The sequence below is a fragment of the Ranitomeya imitator genome, chromosome 4 (genome assembly GCF_032444005.1).
Source record: "Ranitomeya imitator isolate aRanImi1 chromosome 4, aRanImi1.pri, whole genome shotgun sequence".
Classification (NCBI taxonomy): Eukaryota; Metazoa; Chordata; class Amphibia; order Anura; family Dendrobatidae; genus Ranitomeya; species Ranitomeya imitator.
In genome coordinates, this window is record NC_091285.1 from 540045830 (window position 1) to 540059079 (window position 13250).

A 13250-nucleotide genomic window follows, 5' to 3' on the forward strand; every position below is an offset into this window, starting at 1 on the left:
CCGAGGACCAGATTAAGGTCCCATGGTTCCAACGGCATCTTATAGGGCGGCACCCTATGGAAGACTCCCTGAATGAACGTCTTCACTTGTAATCTGTTGGCAATCCTGCGTTGGAACAGAACGGACAGGGCTGAAATCTGCCACTTGAGAGAACTAAGGGCAAGACCTAAGTCCAAACCCGTTTGTAAACATTCGAGGATGGAAGGAATGGAAAATTCAAGAGAACGTCCCCGGTCGCTGCTCCAGGAAAAGAAGGTTTTCCAAGTGCGATGATAAATGCGCATAGACTTAGGCTTTCTAGCGCTGATCATGGTAGAGATGACTTCCAGAGAGAAACCTGCCTGGGTTAGAACCCAGGACTCAACGGCCATGCTGTCAAACACAGGGTCTCAGAGTTCTGGTGGTAAATGGGGCCCTGTGATAGCAGGTCTGCGTGATTCGGTAATCGCCAGGGAGCATTGGCGACTAGTTGAACTAGTTCCGCGTACCACGCCCGGCGCGGCCAATCTGGCGCAATCAGGATTACTGGTACTCCCTCCGCTCTGATCTTATTGATGACTCTCGGCAGTAAGGGGAGTGGGGGAAATATGTACGGAAGCTGAAAATGATGCAACGGGAGTACGAGTGCATCTGCCCCGATGGCTGCTGGATCGTGGGACCGATCTATAAAGTCGGGAACTTGGGAATTTAGCTGTGAGGCCATCTGGTCCACGTCCGGAGTTCCCCCAACGGCAGCAGATCTGGTGGAAGATCTCCAGATGGAGAGACCACTCCCCGGAGTCGAGGCCTTGACGACTGAGGAAATCTGCCTCCCAATTGTCCACTCTCGGGATGTGAACCGCAGAAATCAATGAGCGTTTTTTCTCGGCCCAAAGGAGAATGTAGCCTTCCTCGCTCATGGCTGACATGCTGCGGGTTCCCCCCTGTCGGTTGATGTATGCCACTGCAGTGGCATTGTCGGACTGAATCCTGATGGGACGACCCGCCAGGAGGGGATGGAATTGGAGAAGAGCTAGCCTGATTGCCCGAATTTCTAAGATGTTGATCGGAAGGCGTGATTCCTGAAGTGACCAGCGGCCCTGAGCAGTGTGATGTAGGAACACCGCTCCCCAGCCTAGAAGACTGGCATCTGTTGTCACAACTAGCCAATGTACTGGAAGAAAAGACTTCCCTTGATTCAGGGAGGACTTCAAAGTCCACCACCTGAGAGACTGTCTGACTCGCTGGGGAAAGGAAGAACCGACGGTCAAGAGAGAACGGGTTCCTGTTCCAAACAGCCAGGAGGGCATGCTGTAAGGGACAGAGGTGTAATTGGGCAAATGGAACAGCGTCCATGGCTGCTACCATCCTGCCGAGGACTCTCATACTGAAGCACAGAGAGTGAGTGCGAGGTTGAGAGAGCTTCTGAGCTTCCCGCTGTAAGGCTGAGATCTTTTCCGGGGGAAGAAGCACCAACCCCTGGGACGAGTCCAGTATCATTCCTAGAAAGGAAATTCGCTGAGCCGGTACTGGGGAAGATTTTTTGAAGTTTATCTTCCAACCCAGGCGAGAAAGAGAATCTATTGTGATGTTCACAGCCTCCTTGCAGACGCGGAAAGAGAGGCCTTTGATGAGGATATCGTCTAGATACGGTAGCACCACCATGCCTCGGGTGTGAAGGATGGCCACGGCGGCCACCATGACCTTGAATACCTTGGGAGCGGTGGCAAGGCCGAAGGGCAAAGCAACGAATTGGAAGTGTTGTTCCTGAACTGCGAAGCGAAGGAACCTCTGGTGAGAAGAGAAAATTGGAATGTGGAGGTACACGTCCTGGATGTCTATAGACGCCAGGAACTCGCCTTTTTCCATGGAGGCGATGACAGAACGAAGCGATTCCATTCGGAACAGTCGTACTCTGGCTAACTTGTTCAGCAGGTTTAGGTCCAGTATGGGACGTACTGTACTGTCCTTCTTTGGAACAATGAACAGGTTTGAATAAAAACCTTGAAACCTTTCGCTTAGAGGGACCGGGATAATAACCCAGTCTTCCTTTAGAGAGCTTATGGCATGGAAGAACTCTGATGCCTTTGCTCTGGGAGAAGACAGGAAAAAACAATTTGGTGGAAGAGAGGAGAATTCTATCTTGTATCTGGAGGACACAGGTCATGGACCCATTCGTCGTGAATGACCGAGAGCCACGCGTCGCTGAAGGAAAGCAGGCGGCCGCCTACTTTGAGGGTGTCCTCCGCATACCACAGGGAGTCATTGTGTGGGAGATCTGCCCGGTCTGGACCCCCTGGATTCTGACTGCCTAGGCCTGCCTTTCCATGGAGGGGGAAGGTTTGTAAGAGGTCTGAGGACCTCTATCCCTATGTTGGGCCGGCCGGGTCCAGAAGATGTGGAAGTAGAGTACCAAATTGAGTTGGAACGTAAAAAAAAAAAAAATTAAAAAAACGGGACCGAGTCTGCTGTTGCTGGTTCCGAGAGGGCCGAAAGAGTCTCTGTTGTGGGAGAAATTTACTCTTCCCTGCAGTGGCGTCGGAAATTAATTGATCGAGTTTTTCGCCAAAAAGGCGACCGCTGTGTATGGTAAAGAAGTCAATGACATTTTGGAAGCAGAATCCGCACGCCAGTCCCTGAGCCATAAGGACCTCCGAATGGTGATGGCGTTTGTTGCTGCTTGAGAAGCGCAGTCAGCGGCATCCAGAGACGCGGTCACTAGAAAATCCCCACCTCTGGCTGAGTAGCAAGGTCACCCACGTAGCGGCAAAAGATGGAAAGAGTGCGCCTGCTGAGGCTTCAAAAGCTGAACGAGCCATATTGTCGATCTGACGATCGGTGGGGTTTTTAATCGAGGCGCCCTCTGAAGAGGATAAAATAGATTTAGTAGCTAGGCGCGATACTGGAGGATCTACCGTGGGAGACTGTGACCAATCCTTTATTAAATCGGGAGCAAAGGGATATTTTGACTCCATGGGCTTTTGCCCTGTGAAGCGTTTATCTGGACGGATCCTATGAGATTCAACGATTTCCTTAAATTCAGGATTGGCGAACACTCCGTGAGCCCGCTTGGTCCTCTTAAAGGACACAGCATGATCAGTTTTAGATAAAGGTTCCTCATCTAGCTTCAGGGCCTTGTTTACTGACTCAATGAGAGAGTCGAGAGTCTCCTGATCGTGTTGAAATTGCTGATCTAGGAACGTGTCAGAACTGTCCTCAGACAGGTTCTCTACTAGCCCCAAGGGAGGGGGAGCGAGAAATGGAACTGTCAGAACCCGATGATGGTCTGGGGACAAGGCATGAGTCCTTTTCCTGGAAGAGCGAGAGCTCCTTGGTAAGGTACGACCCCTAGTGTACAAGGGGTTCTGATAATCGGAAGCGTTGTCCGTAAGAGTGCCCTGGTTAGAGGAAGCGTCTCGGAACGAGTCTAACGCTTTGGCCAGGGATGCCATAGATCGGGTAAGGGAGGTAGCCCACTCAGGGGGACTAGGCTCACTGTGTTCGGTATCAGTAACAGGTGGTTCCTGAGCAGTCACCAGTTCACAAGCTGAGCATAACGCAGTATTGTGACCCCGGGGTAGAGATACCTTACAATAAGCAAAAAACACAGTGTGGGTTTTCCCAGATTTTTTGTTAGGCTTTGATTGAGACATAGTGTAGCCTTGAGGAGAGCTCCTAGTGGCAGCAGCATAACACCCATGGTCCTGTGTCCCCCAATGAGGCGTAGGAGAAAATATATTTTGGAAACTCTGTATACATGACTTACAAAATATTTATAATGGCCGCACCAAGTATACAAATTAAACTATCTATGGGAAGCTGATGACTTATGCCCCCCAAAACAATGGTAGGGATTGAGCGCCAAACAGTCCTTTCAGAATGGAGCAGAGGTCGGGCACGTTCTCTTCTGCTTCATTCATTCTCTGTGGGACTGTGGGAGGAAGCCGAGAACAGCGCTCATCAATCCAAGCAGTCCCACAGGGAGTCATGCTGCGTAGGTTTGCAGACCTCCCCTCCATTTAGACAGGGCCCTGCTGTGCTCCATACTTGAGAGGTTGGATACCCAGCATTAAAAAAGTTACACTCATCCTATCATTTGGGGATAATGTATACATTTGGTACTGCCCCATTAATTATCCCTTTCTACAGTGATATTACCATATACTAAAAGTGAAATCTTACAGAGTCTTTCTTTTTCAGTAGTTTGGTTCAGTTTGAACAATTGGGATAAAGTAGAGCAGCGGCTTTTCTCAGAACAGTCCCGTTGTTTTGTTGCACATTTCAATTAAACACTTGGTTATTCCAGCAGACAGATCCTACTGTGCCGCGTGTGGGGGGCAGCCTGTGCCCTACTCCTCTACAGCAGGCAGGATTACATGGCAGGACTAGGCAAGAAAGCGGGATTAGCCACACTTGCTATTCTAACAGTATTGATTGCTGTTCATTAGGTACCTTTCACTGCCGTTCAGTGCACTGGTCCAGAAGGATGAATCCAAGGGCGCAGTGCGAGGCCGATGACCGAAATGGCAGCCATGTGCACGTACAACACCTCCATGTCAATCATCGGGGCAGTGTGAGAACATATCACATGATGGGACACTAAGGGATCAGAAATAACCACTGAACCACTTATCACAGGAAAGAACTACTCATTCCTTTCCCACATCAGACTGCTCATTGCCGACGATCCTTGATCATTAGGCTATGTGCACATGTGCAGAAATTTCCTGAGCAAAACAGGACATTTTCTGCAAGAAATCCGCATGCGTTTTTTGCGCGTTTTTACCTCGTTTTTTTTGCGGATTTTTCCAGAGGTTCCCAATGCAATATAGTGGGAAATCCGCAAAATTAATGAACATGCTGCGTTTTTTTTTAATCGCGATGCGTTTTTTTCACGGAAACAAAACGCATCATGTGCACAAAAATTGCGGAATGCATTCTAAATGATGGGATGCATAATGTATGCTTTTTTTGCAGCGAAAAAAACGCAAAAAATCTGCAACGTGTGCACACAGCATTACGGTCGCTAGGTAAAGGCTTCATGTCCCAAAACAGCCACCATCATGCAGTGAGAGGAACTCAGGGGGCAATGGGGACCATAGGCTACGTTCACATTAGCGTTGCGTCGGGCGCAGCCGCGGCGACGCATGCGTCATGCGCCCCTATATTTAACATGGGGGCGCATGGACATGTTTGTGAAGCATGCGTCTTTTTTGGCGCAAGCATCAGGGCGCAGAGGACGCAGCAAGTTGAATTTTTTTTCCGTCCAAAATCAAGCCAAAAAATGGACGCATGCGTCACAAAACAATGCGTTTTTGCATGCGTTGTGTCGCCGACGCAACACACAACAACGCAAATGTGAACGTAGCCTTACAGGCTTATTACTAGAATTATTACTGTGATAATCGGACAGGTATGGATATGAAGTATACATTTCATCTCACAGGTAGTGCAAACCCTTCAACTAACTTACATTAACCCCTTCATGATTTTTGTAGGACAAGTTGTAGTTTTGAATGGCACGATTCATTTTACCATATGTGTACTAAAAAAAGGGGAGAACATTTTTCAGTGGGGTGAAAAGGTAAAATAAAAACAAACCTGTATGATCAAAACAACCTGTGTGAGTGCTTGTGTTTGTGTACCATGCTGAAGTTTTTATTGGTACTATTAGGCTGTGTGCACACGTTGCGGTTTTTTCATGTTTTTTCCAGATAAAAACGCTATAAAACCGCAAAAAAAACGCATACAATAAGCATCCCATCATTTAGAATGAATTCCGCATGTTTTGTGCACATGATGCGTTTTTTTCCCGCAAAAAAAACGCATTGCGGTAAAAACCGCAGCATGTTCATTAATTTTGCGGGTTTTTTTGCGGATTTCCCACTACAAAATGCATTGGGAAGTGTCCGAAAAAAAACGCGTCAAAACCGCATGCAGATTTCTTGCAGAAAATGTCCGGTTTTTCTCAGGAATTTTCTGCGAGAAATCCTGAACGTGGGGTTATATACAATGTTTTCATTTCTTTTTAAACAAACAAAAAAGGAAAGTCTAATGCATATATAACGCTTTTGACTATATCTCTAGAGAGACTCATTCTCCACTGCCATCTATTATTGGGGACTATTCTGTATATCCTCCCCTCCCCCTTATGCATTATTTGTAGTCTGAGAGTATGTTACTCTACCAATTATGAGGACACCCATTTTGGTTTATTATTATTTCTATTTTTTCTGTGGTACCTCTCCCATAGGTGATCATTAGTCTATTGTAATAGTTCTCTTACTGTTGATACCTTGTGGATATTGTCAGTTATTATTGTCGGTCAGTGCCCATTATACATGCATTAGACTGTCTCCTTACATTACCTTTTGCATCATTCAGCACCCTCATAGTTTCATATTTTGACGCATATATTAAGTAGTGCACTCCTTTTTCTGCTCATTTCATTGCTTTTAATTACATTTTTATGGGAAAGGCAATAACTGAAATACAGCAATTCTTTTGTTTCGATTCACTTTCTCAGCAGAGCTGAGAAAGCTAACCCCGCCCCCACCAGGCTCTGTATGTACATTGTCTATAGACAGTGGGGGGCTTATCAGAGGAGGGGGTGGAGTCCGACTAGCATGCACACGCTGCTGTAGTCTACATAGCAAAAACCTGCTGACAGATTCCCTTTAACTTATTGTAGTATATGTTAAATTGAGGCTCTCCTATGAGACCAAGCCTCAGTATTTGAACATGGCATTTAAATAGTTAAACATATAATCTCAGCGTGGAAACTGCTCTTACAGGTAAGTATCTAGACGTGACGTCATTGGTGCCACTCACTTCCTGATGCTTAAGCACACTGAACTGTAAAGAACTAAGGAATGATGGGTCAACATTACTACAACTAACAAATGCCATAATGATATATCTTCTAATTGTGAAATAAATGCCACCGTTCTCCTGAACTTGTCGTTTTCCTTTTGTTACAGCCCCCTCTGTTTCTCCATTCCTGGAGATATGTTCTCTTCTTCCCTGTATGTAAATCTAGTCCTCTAGAAGACGCCCATAGAAAAGATCAGAGGAAGACGCCCATAGAAAAGATCAGAGGAAGACGCCCATAGAAAAGATCAGAGGAAGACGCCCATAGAAAAGATCAGAGGAAGACGCCCATAGAAAAGATCAGAGGAAGACGCCCATAGAAAAGATCAGAGGAAGACGCCCATAGAAAAGATCAGAGGAAGACGCCCATAGAAAAGATCAGAGGAAGACGCCCATTTGGAAAAAAACAAGGGAAAAGGAGTCCACACATCTGGAATGGAGAGGTGCAAAAACAAAAGAAAACCACCAGATTCAGAGGAACAACGGCATTTATATCAGGGTAATACAATTACATATTTCCGGCAGGTGACAGATCTTCAGTGATATGCCACTTACTTGTTATATGTGGCTTTGATATGAACGATTGGCACTTCTTCATACTTCAGTCCTCGCCACCTCAATGAACATGGCTCCCCAGGCATAGGTGGAAACAGGCTGTTGGGTGATCAGACAATGCAATGAGTTGATAAAAGCCATTTCTGTTACACGTATGTATCTACAGAGAGAGTTTACTGGTATCCAGTATGACCAGAACCGTGACATTTTTTCAGTTGCCATCTAGATATGTTCTCAACACCAGAATACCAAATAAATCACACTGCCTCATCCAGTCTTCTAGCAGCTCATAAAGCGCATGTGGCTTCTCCTCTGCTGGGAGCCTTGTTCTAGAGAACAGACGACACCTATATACAGTAGGGAAAATAAATATGTCATACCCTGCCCATTGTACCAGTTTTCACACCTACAAAGAATGGAGAAGTCTGTAATTCTTATCGTAGGTACACTTGTGTGACTTTTAAATAATTAAATTGCATGAAGTAAGTATTTGATCACCTACCAATTAGCAAGAATTCTCGCTCTCCTAGACCTCTAAGTTTTTCTTTTAGAAGCGCTCCTACTCTGCATCCATTACCTGTATTAACTGCACCTGTTTGATCTCGTTACCGGTATAAAACACACCTGTCCACACACAAACAATCACACTCCAACCCATCCACCATGGCCAAGACCAAAGAGTTGTCCAAGGACCCCAGGGACACAATTGTAGATCTGAACAATGCTGGGACAGGCTACAGGACAATAGGCAAGCAACTTGGTGAGATGGCAACAACTGTTGGTGCAATTATTAGGAAATGGAAGAAACACAAGATGATTGTCAATCTTCCTCTGTCTGTGGCTCCATGCAACATCTTGCCTCATGGGGCAAGGAGGATTCTGAGAAAGGTCAGGAATCAGCCCAGAACTACACAGGAGAACCTGGTCAATGACCTGAAGAGAGCTGGGACCACAGTCTCAAACATTACCATTAGGCCAGGATCACACACAGCGAGATACGGCCGAGTCTTGCAGGTTAAAGCCAAGCTCTGGCACCGGCACTCCAGAGCGGAGCGTGCAGCCGCATAGCAATACATGGAGCCACACGCTCCGCTCCGGAGTGCCGGAGCTTGATTTTAACCTGCGAGACTCGGCCGTATCTCGCTGTAGTGTGACTCCGGCCTCAGTAACACACTACGCCGTCATGGATTATAAACCTGCTCACACCAGCACATATCCAGTACAGATTGAAGTTTGCCAATGACCATCTGGATGATCCAGAGGAGGCATGGGAGATGGTCATGTGGTTATATGAAACTAAAACAGATCTTTTGGGTATCAACTCCACTTGCAGTGTTTGGTAGGGGAAGGATGAGTACAACCCCAGGAATACAGCCCCAACCACAAAGCATGGTGCGGGAAACATCATACTTTGGGGGGTGCTCTTCTGCAAAAGGGACAGGATGACTGAACCATATTAATGGGAGGATGGATGGGGTCATGTATCGCAAGATTTTGGTTAACAACCTCCTTCCCTCAGCATTGAAGATGGGTCATAGCTGGGTCTTCCAACGTGACAATGACCCAAAACACACAGCCAGGGCAACTAAGTAGCGGTTCCGTAAGAAGCATTTCAAGGTCCTGGAGTGGCCTAGCCATACTCCAGACCTGAGTCCAATAGAAAATCTTTGGAGGGAGCTGAAACTCAATGTTGCCCAGCGACAGCCCTGAAATTTGAAAGGTCTGGAGACGATCTGTATGGAGGAGTGGGCCAAAATCCCTGCTACAGCGTTTGCAGACTTGGTCAAGAACTACAGGACACGTCTGACATCTGTAATTGCAAACAAAGGTTTCTGTACCAAATATTAAAAGGAACCGGTCAGCAGTTTTGGCCGCTGTAAGATACAGCCACTGCCTTTCAGGGCTTATCTACAGCACTCTATAATGCTGTAGATAAGCCCCTGGTACGACCTGGAAGATAAGTAAAACAAGTTTTATTTATACTCACCCGGGAAGGGGGGTGGTGGTGGGGTTTTGGGGGTCGGGGCGATCCGGTCCGATGGGTGTCGCAGGTCCGGCGCCTCCCATCTTCTTATGATCGCCGCCTTCCTGCTTGCGTCATGGCTCCCCGGCATCGCCCTCCTGTGCAGGAAAGTACTGCAGTGCGCAGGCGCTGGGCCTCTCTGACCTTTCCCGGCGCCTGCGCACTGCAGTACTTTACTCTGCCCTCAACAGGGCAGACAAAGTACGCCTGCACTGGAGCGCAGTGCCAGGGAGCCATGACGCAAGCATGGGGGCGGCGATCATAAGAAGATGGGACCCAGACCTGCGATTCCCATTGGGCAGGACTGCACAGGGCCGCCCCCCCGGGTGGGTATAATATAACTTATTTTTCTTCACTTGCAGGTCCGACCGGGGGCTTATCTACAGCATTATAGAATGCTATATATCAGCCCTGAAAGGCAGTGGCTGTATCTTATATCGGCCAAAACTGCTGACAGGTTCCCTTTAAGTTCTGTTTTTCTATTATATAAAATACTTATTTCATGCAATAAAAAGCAAATTATGTAAAACTCATACAATGGGATTTTCTGTTTTTATTTTTAGATTTTGACAGTTGAAGTGTACCTACGATAAAAAATACAGACCTCTCCATTCTTTGTAGGTGGGAAAACGTGCAAAATCGTTAGTGTAAGAAATAATTATTTTCCCCACTGTCGCCTGTTATCTAATGGGTTGTCCAGCTCCCCAGAAAAATCTGCCAATGTGTTATAAACAGCAGCACACAGGACTTATTAATACTAACAGAGGTGAAGATAACTGTGCCAGTCCCGGCTCCCTAACTTCTAGCTTGTGGGCGACAGAGAGGGAAGATCCTCCCAATGACACCCACCTGCATCTCGCGCAAGTGTCGATTTCACCGTTCCACCAGCCGCCAGACTGCAGCAGCCAGTGATTGGCTGCAGCGGTTACATCACTTTGAGGAGTGTATTAGATATGATGATTCGCTACTCTAAGTCATCTGTCTAATGCAGCCAATCATGGGCCACAGCCGTTCGGCCAATGGTGGAGCTGACGTCCCTGCTTCCTGACTCTGCACAGACCATGTAGCGGCCTGTGCTCAGTTTTTGTGCTTTTTCTTTGTAATGTTGCACTCTGTGCAGGCTGGGGTGTGGCCTCCCTTTTCGGAGCTAGAGATTGTATATAAAGCTCCCCCAGGCTGGTGTTCACTGGTTGTGCCCAGTTCTGTTGTCTGCCCATGGTAAGGTTTTAACATTAGACAGTGTAGGACTGTCCCTATCAGAGTTACCTTGACGCGGTGGGATGGCTTTTATACTATTTTTGATCAAAAACAGTATTACTAAAAACTCTTATTTAGATGCACTTTTTGCTTTTTACTTATTTACAGCAGAGTTTTTTCTCATTTTTTCTCTTGTAGGTTTTACATGTAGCAGCCTGCGCTGGATCCAGGTGCTGCCATTTAACTCAGGAAGGAGGAATGAGTTTGTTATTTATTTATTTTTTTTACATATCCGGTCCCCTGTCCAAATTTATTCTGCTCTGAAAACCCCTTTAAAACTATGACCAGCGGTCTGGGGGATCCAAACGTTGGTCACTTTGTAAAGTGTGGTTCCCCGGCACATGACATACTGGCAGATCAATAAATGTAGTTTTCTTCGCTGCAACTAAGAAGTACCATAATCTTTCCTATATTAGAAGAGACTGTACAGGAGCCTGGCTAATAAGTCAATTTCAATAGCTAAGCCCCTTGTCTGTTATAGAGAAGGGGGCTGACATATCTACTGAAATAAGCAAGTCAGCCAGACCCCTTCACACCCAGCACTGAGGACATGGTGACATAAGACAAACCAGATTTGAGGCTGCCTGGACCTGAAGATCAGGTGGCTTTGCTCACTCAAGTACTATAGTAAGTTCTATACCTTGCCTTTTTAAACATAAAGTGTTTTTTTTTTAGATCTACAACCCATTTACCATATTTAAGGGCCTGACATTTTTTTTATCCCATTACTAGGGGTCAATAATATTGAATATACTGGAGTATTTTTAAGAAATGCTGAACCCATCACACACATACTATGACGGCTGTATTAGGCGATTTCTTTGGGTACATCATTTGCCATTTGAATACATATAAAAAAAGAACTCTATAATTTTCCGTTCTTGTCTGTACAGTAAGTTTTGCTTTTATACTATTGATGTTTTTCTGCGCTCATTGTCCCTATAGGAACCGGCATTATGGATCTGGGGTAAACAGCCTGTGGTCTAGCGCCCAATCACTGCAGGCTGCAAGCATTTACAATGACGGTAATAAAGCAACTGCCAAGTAATTCAACAACAATAATCAATAAAATGTGTTTTTTATTCATTGTCTGCAAATGTAAAACAATATAAGCAAAATAGAAAAAACTCAATCTCCTTAGAATTTGTTGTGATCAATGAAATACAAGCAAAACTAACATTTCTAAATAAAAATAAGTTATTGATGTGACAATTTTCTATTGGTCTACTTTATTTGCTGCTGCTATTTTTTTCTAGGTCGATAACTGGAAATATAAATTCTTATATTGCAGCAGACGTGGGTTAAAGCAGACCTTACCTGGCCAATAAAGGGGACTTCTAAGTTCCTACCAAAAGTGCAGAAAGGGAGTGAATGATATAAAATAAGAAAGGCATCAAGAACCTACACCTGGTGATCCGCATAGGCCTTTGTTGGTGCAAAGTTTAAATTAGTAATTAGCAGCAGCGGTCCGGTATATAGTCAGGGCATAATCACGGCAGTCAATTATACAAAGACCAACTGGGAGCATCGATACGGCAGGTGATTTAACAGGCGGGTATAGCTTCTGTTAGCAATTTTTTTTATTATTGTTCTTGCTTTCTGCACAGGAACTTGAAAAATACCCTTTAATTAGTTACTCTATTAGGAAAAACTCATGGCATATTGCTTGAACAGTATTTCATCACTTTATAATCAGTGGGGATTAGAGTTCTGGGACCCAAACAGCCCCCAATTATGATGTGGCCACAATCCTCCCTAACTAATTGCTGCAGCCCCTTCATAGATGCCCTTGCACAGCACTACCCGCTACTCAACTGCTGCTGGCCATATCCACTTACATGGATCGGACTGCAGTGAGTGGAAGGAGGCAGCAACTGTGCAGGGAAAGTTGCACCCCTTTTATTCTCAAGATGGGTAGGGGTCAGGGCCACCATCAAGGCATTACTGCCCTTACTGGCGTACGGGGCTCGGACTGGGCCCCCCTCTGCTCACCAGGCCCCATGGGCAAGAGGATCCTGCCATTTCAGTAACTGAACAAGTGTCCTCGGCAATAGTTAAAAGCCACAAGCCAATCACCGGCTGGCAGCTGACATTCATGCATACGTCGTCGGTGTATGACGTCACTGTCATACGCCGGTGAGTCCGTGCTTCAAATGGATGGAGGAGAGGATGACACTGGATAGTGGCCAGATAAGGAGAAAATGTTTTATTTTATTTTTTGAAAGTGGCAAGCCGCAATATGTACGCAGGTTGATTGGCCAGCATCATGGACACATGGGGCAGGATGGAGGCACATGGTGCAGGATCATGGGGCAGGATGGAGACAGATGGGGCAGAAACATGGGGCAGGATGGAGACATAGCGCTGGATCATGGAACAGGATCATGGGGCAAGATGGAGTTACATGGGGCAGGAACATGGGGCAGGATGGAGTTACATGGGGCAGGAATATGAAACAGGATCATGAGGCAGGAACATGGGACAGGATGGAGACACATGGCGCTGGATTATGGAACAGGATCATGGGGCAGGATGGAGTTACATGGGGCAGGAACATGGGGCAGGA

At 46.1% G+C, this 13250-nt stretch overlaps 1 protein-coding gene across 1 annotated transcript in view; it reads right to left on the reverse strand.

The window, feature by feature from the left end:
- MRPS11 (mitochondrial ribosomal protein S11) overlaps window positions 1–13250 on the reverse strand; it is a 42774-nt gene that overhangs the window by 22009 nt on the left and 7515 nt on the right. Inside the window, exon 3 of the mRNA XM_069766235.1 lies at window positions 7405–7503. Within this exon, the coding sequence (XP_069622336.1) occupies window positions 7405–7503 (99 nt within the window). The remainder of the gene's footprint in view (window positions 1–7404; window positions 7504–13250) is intronic.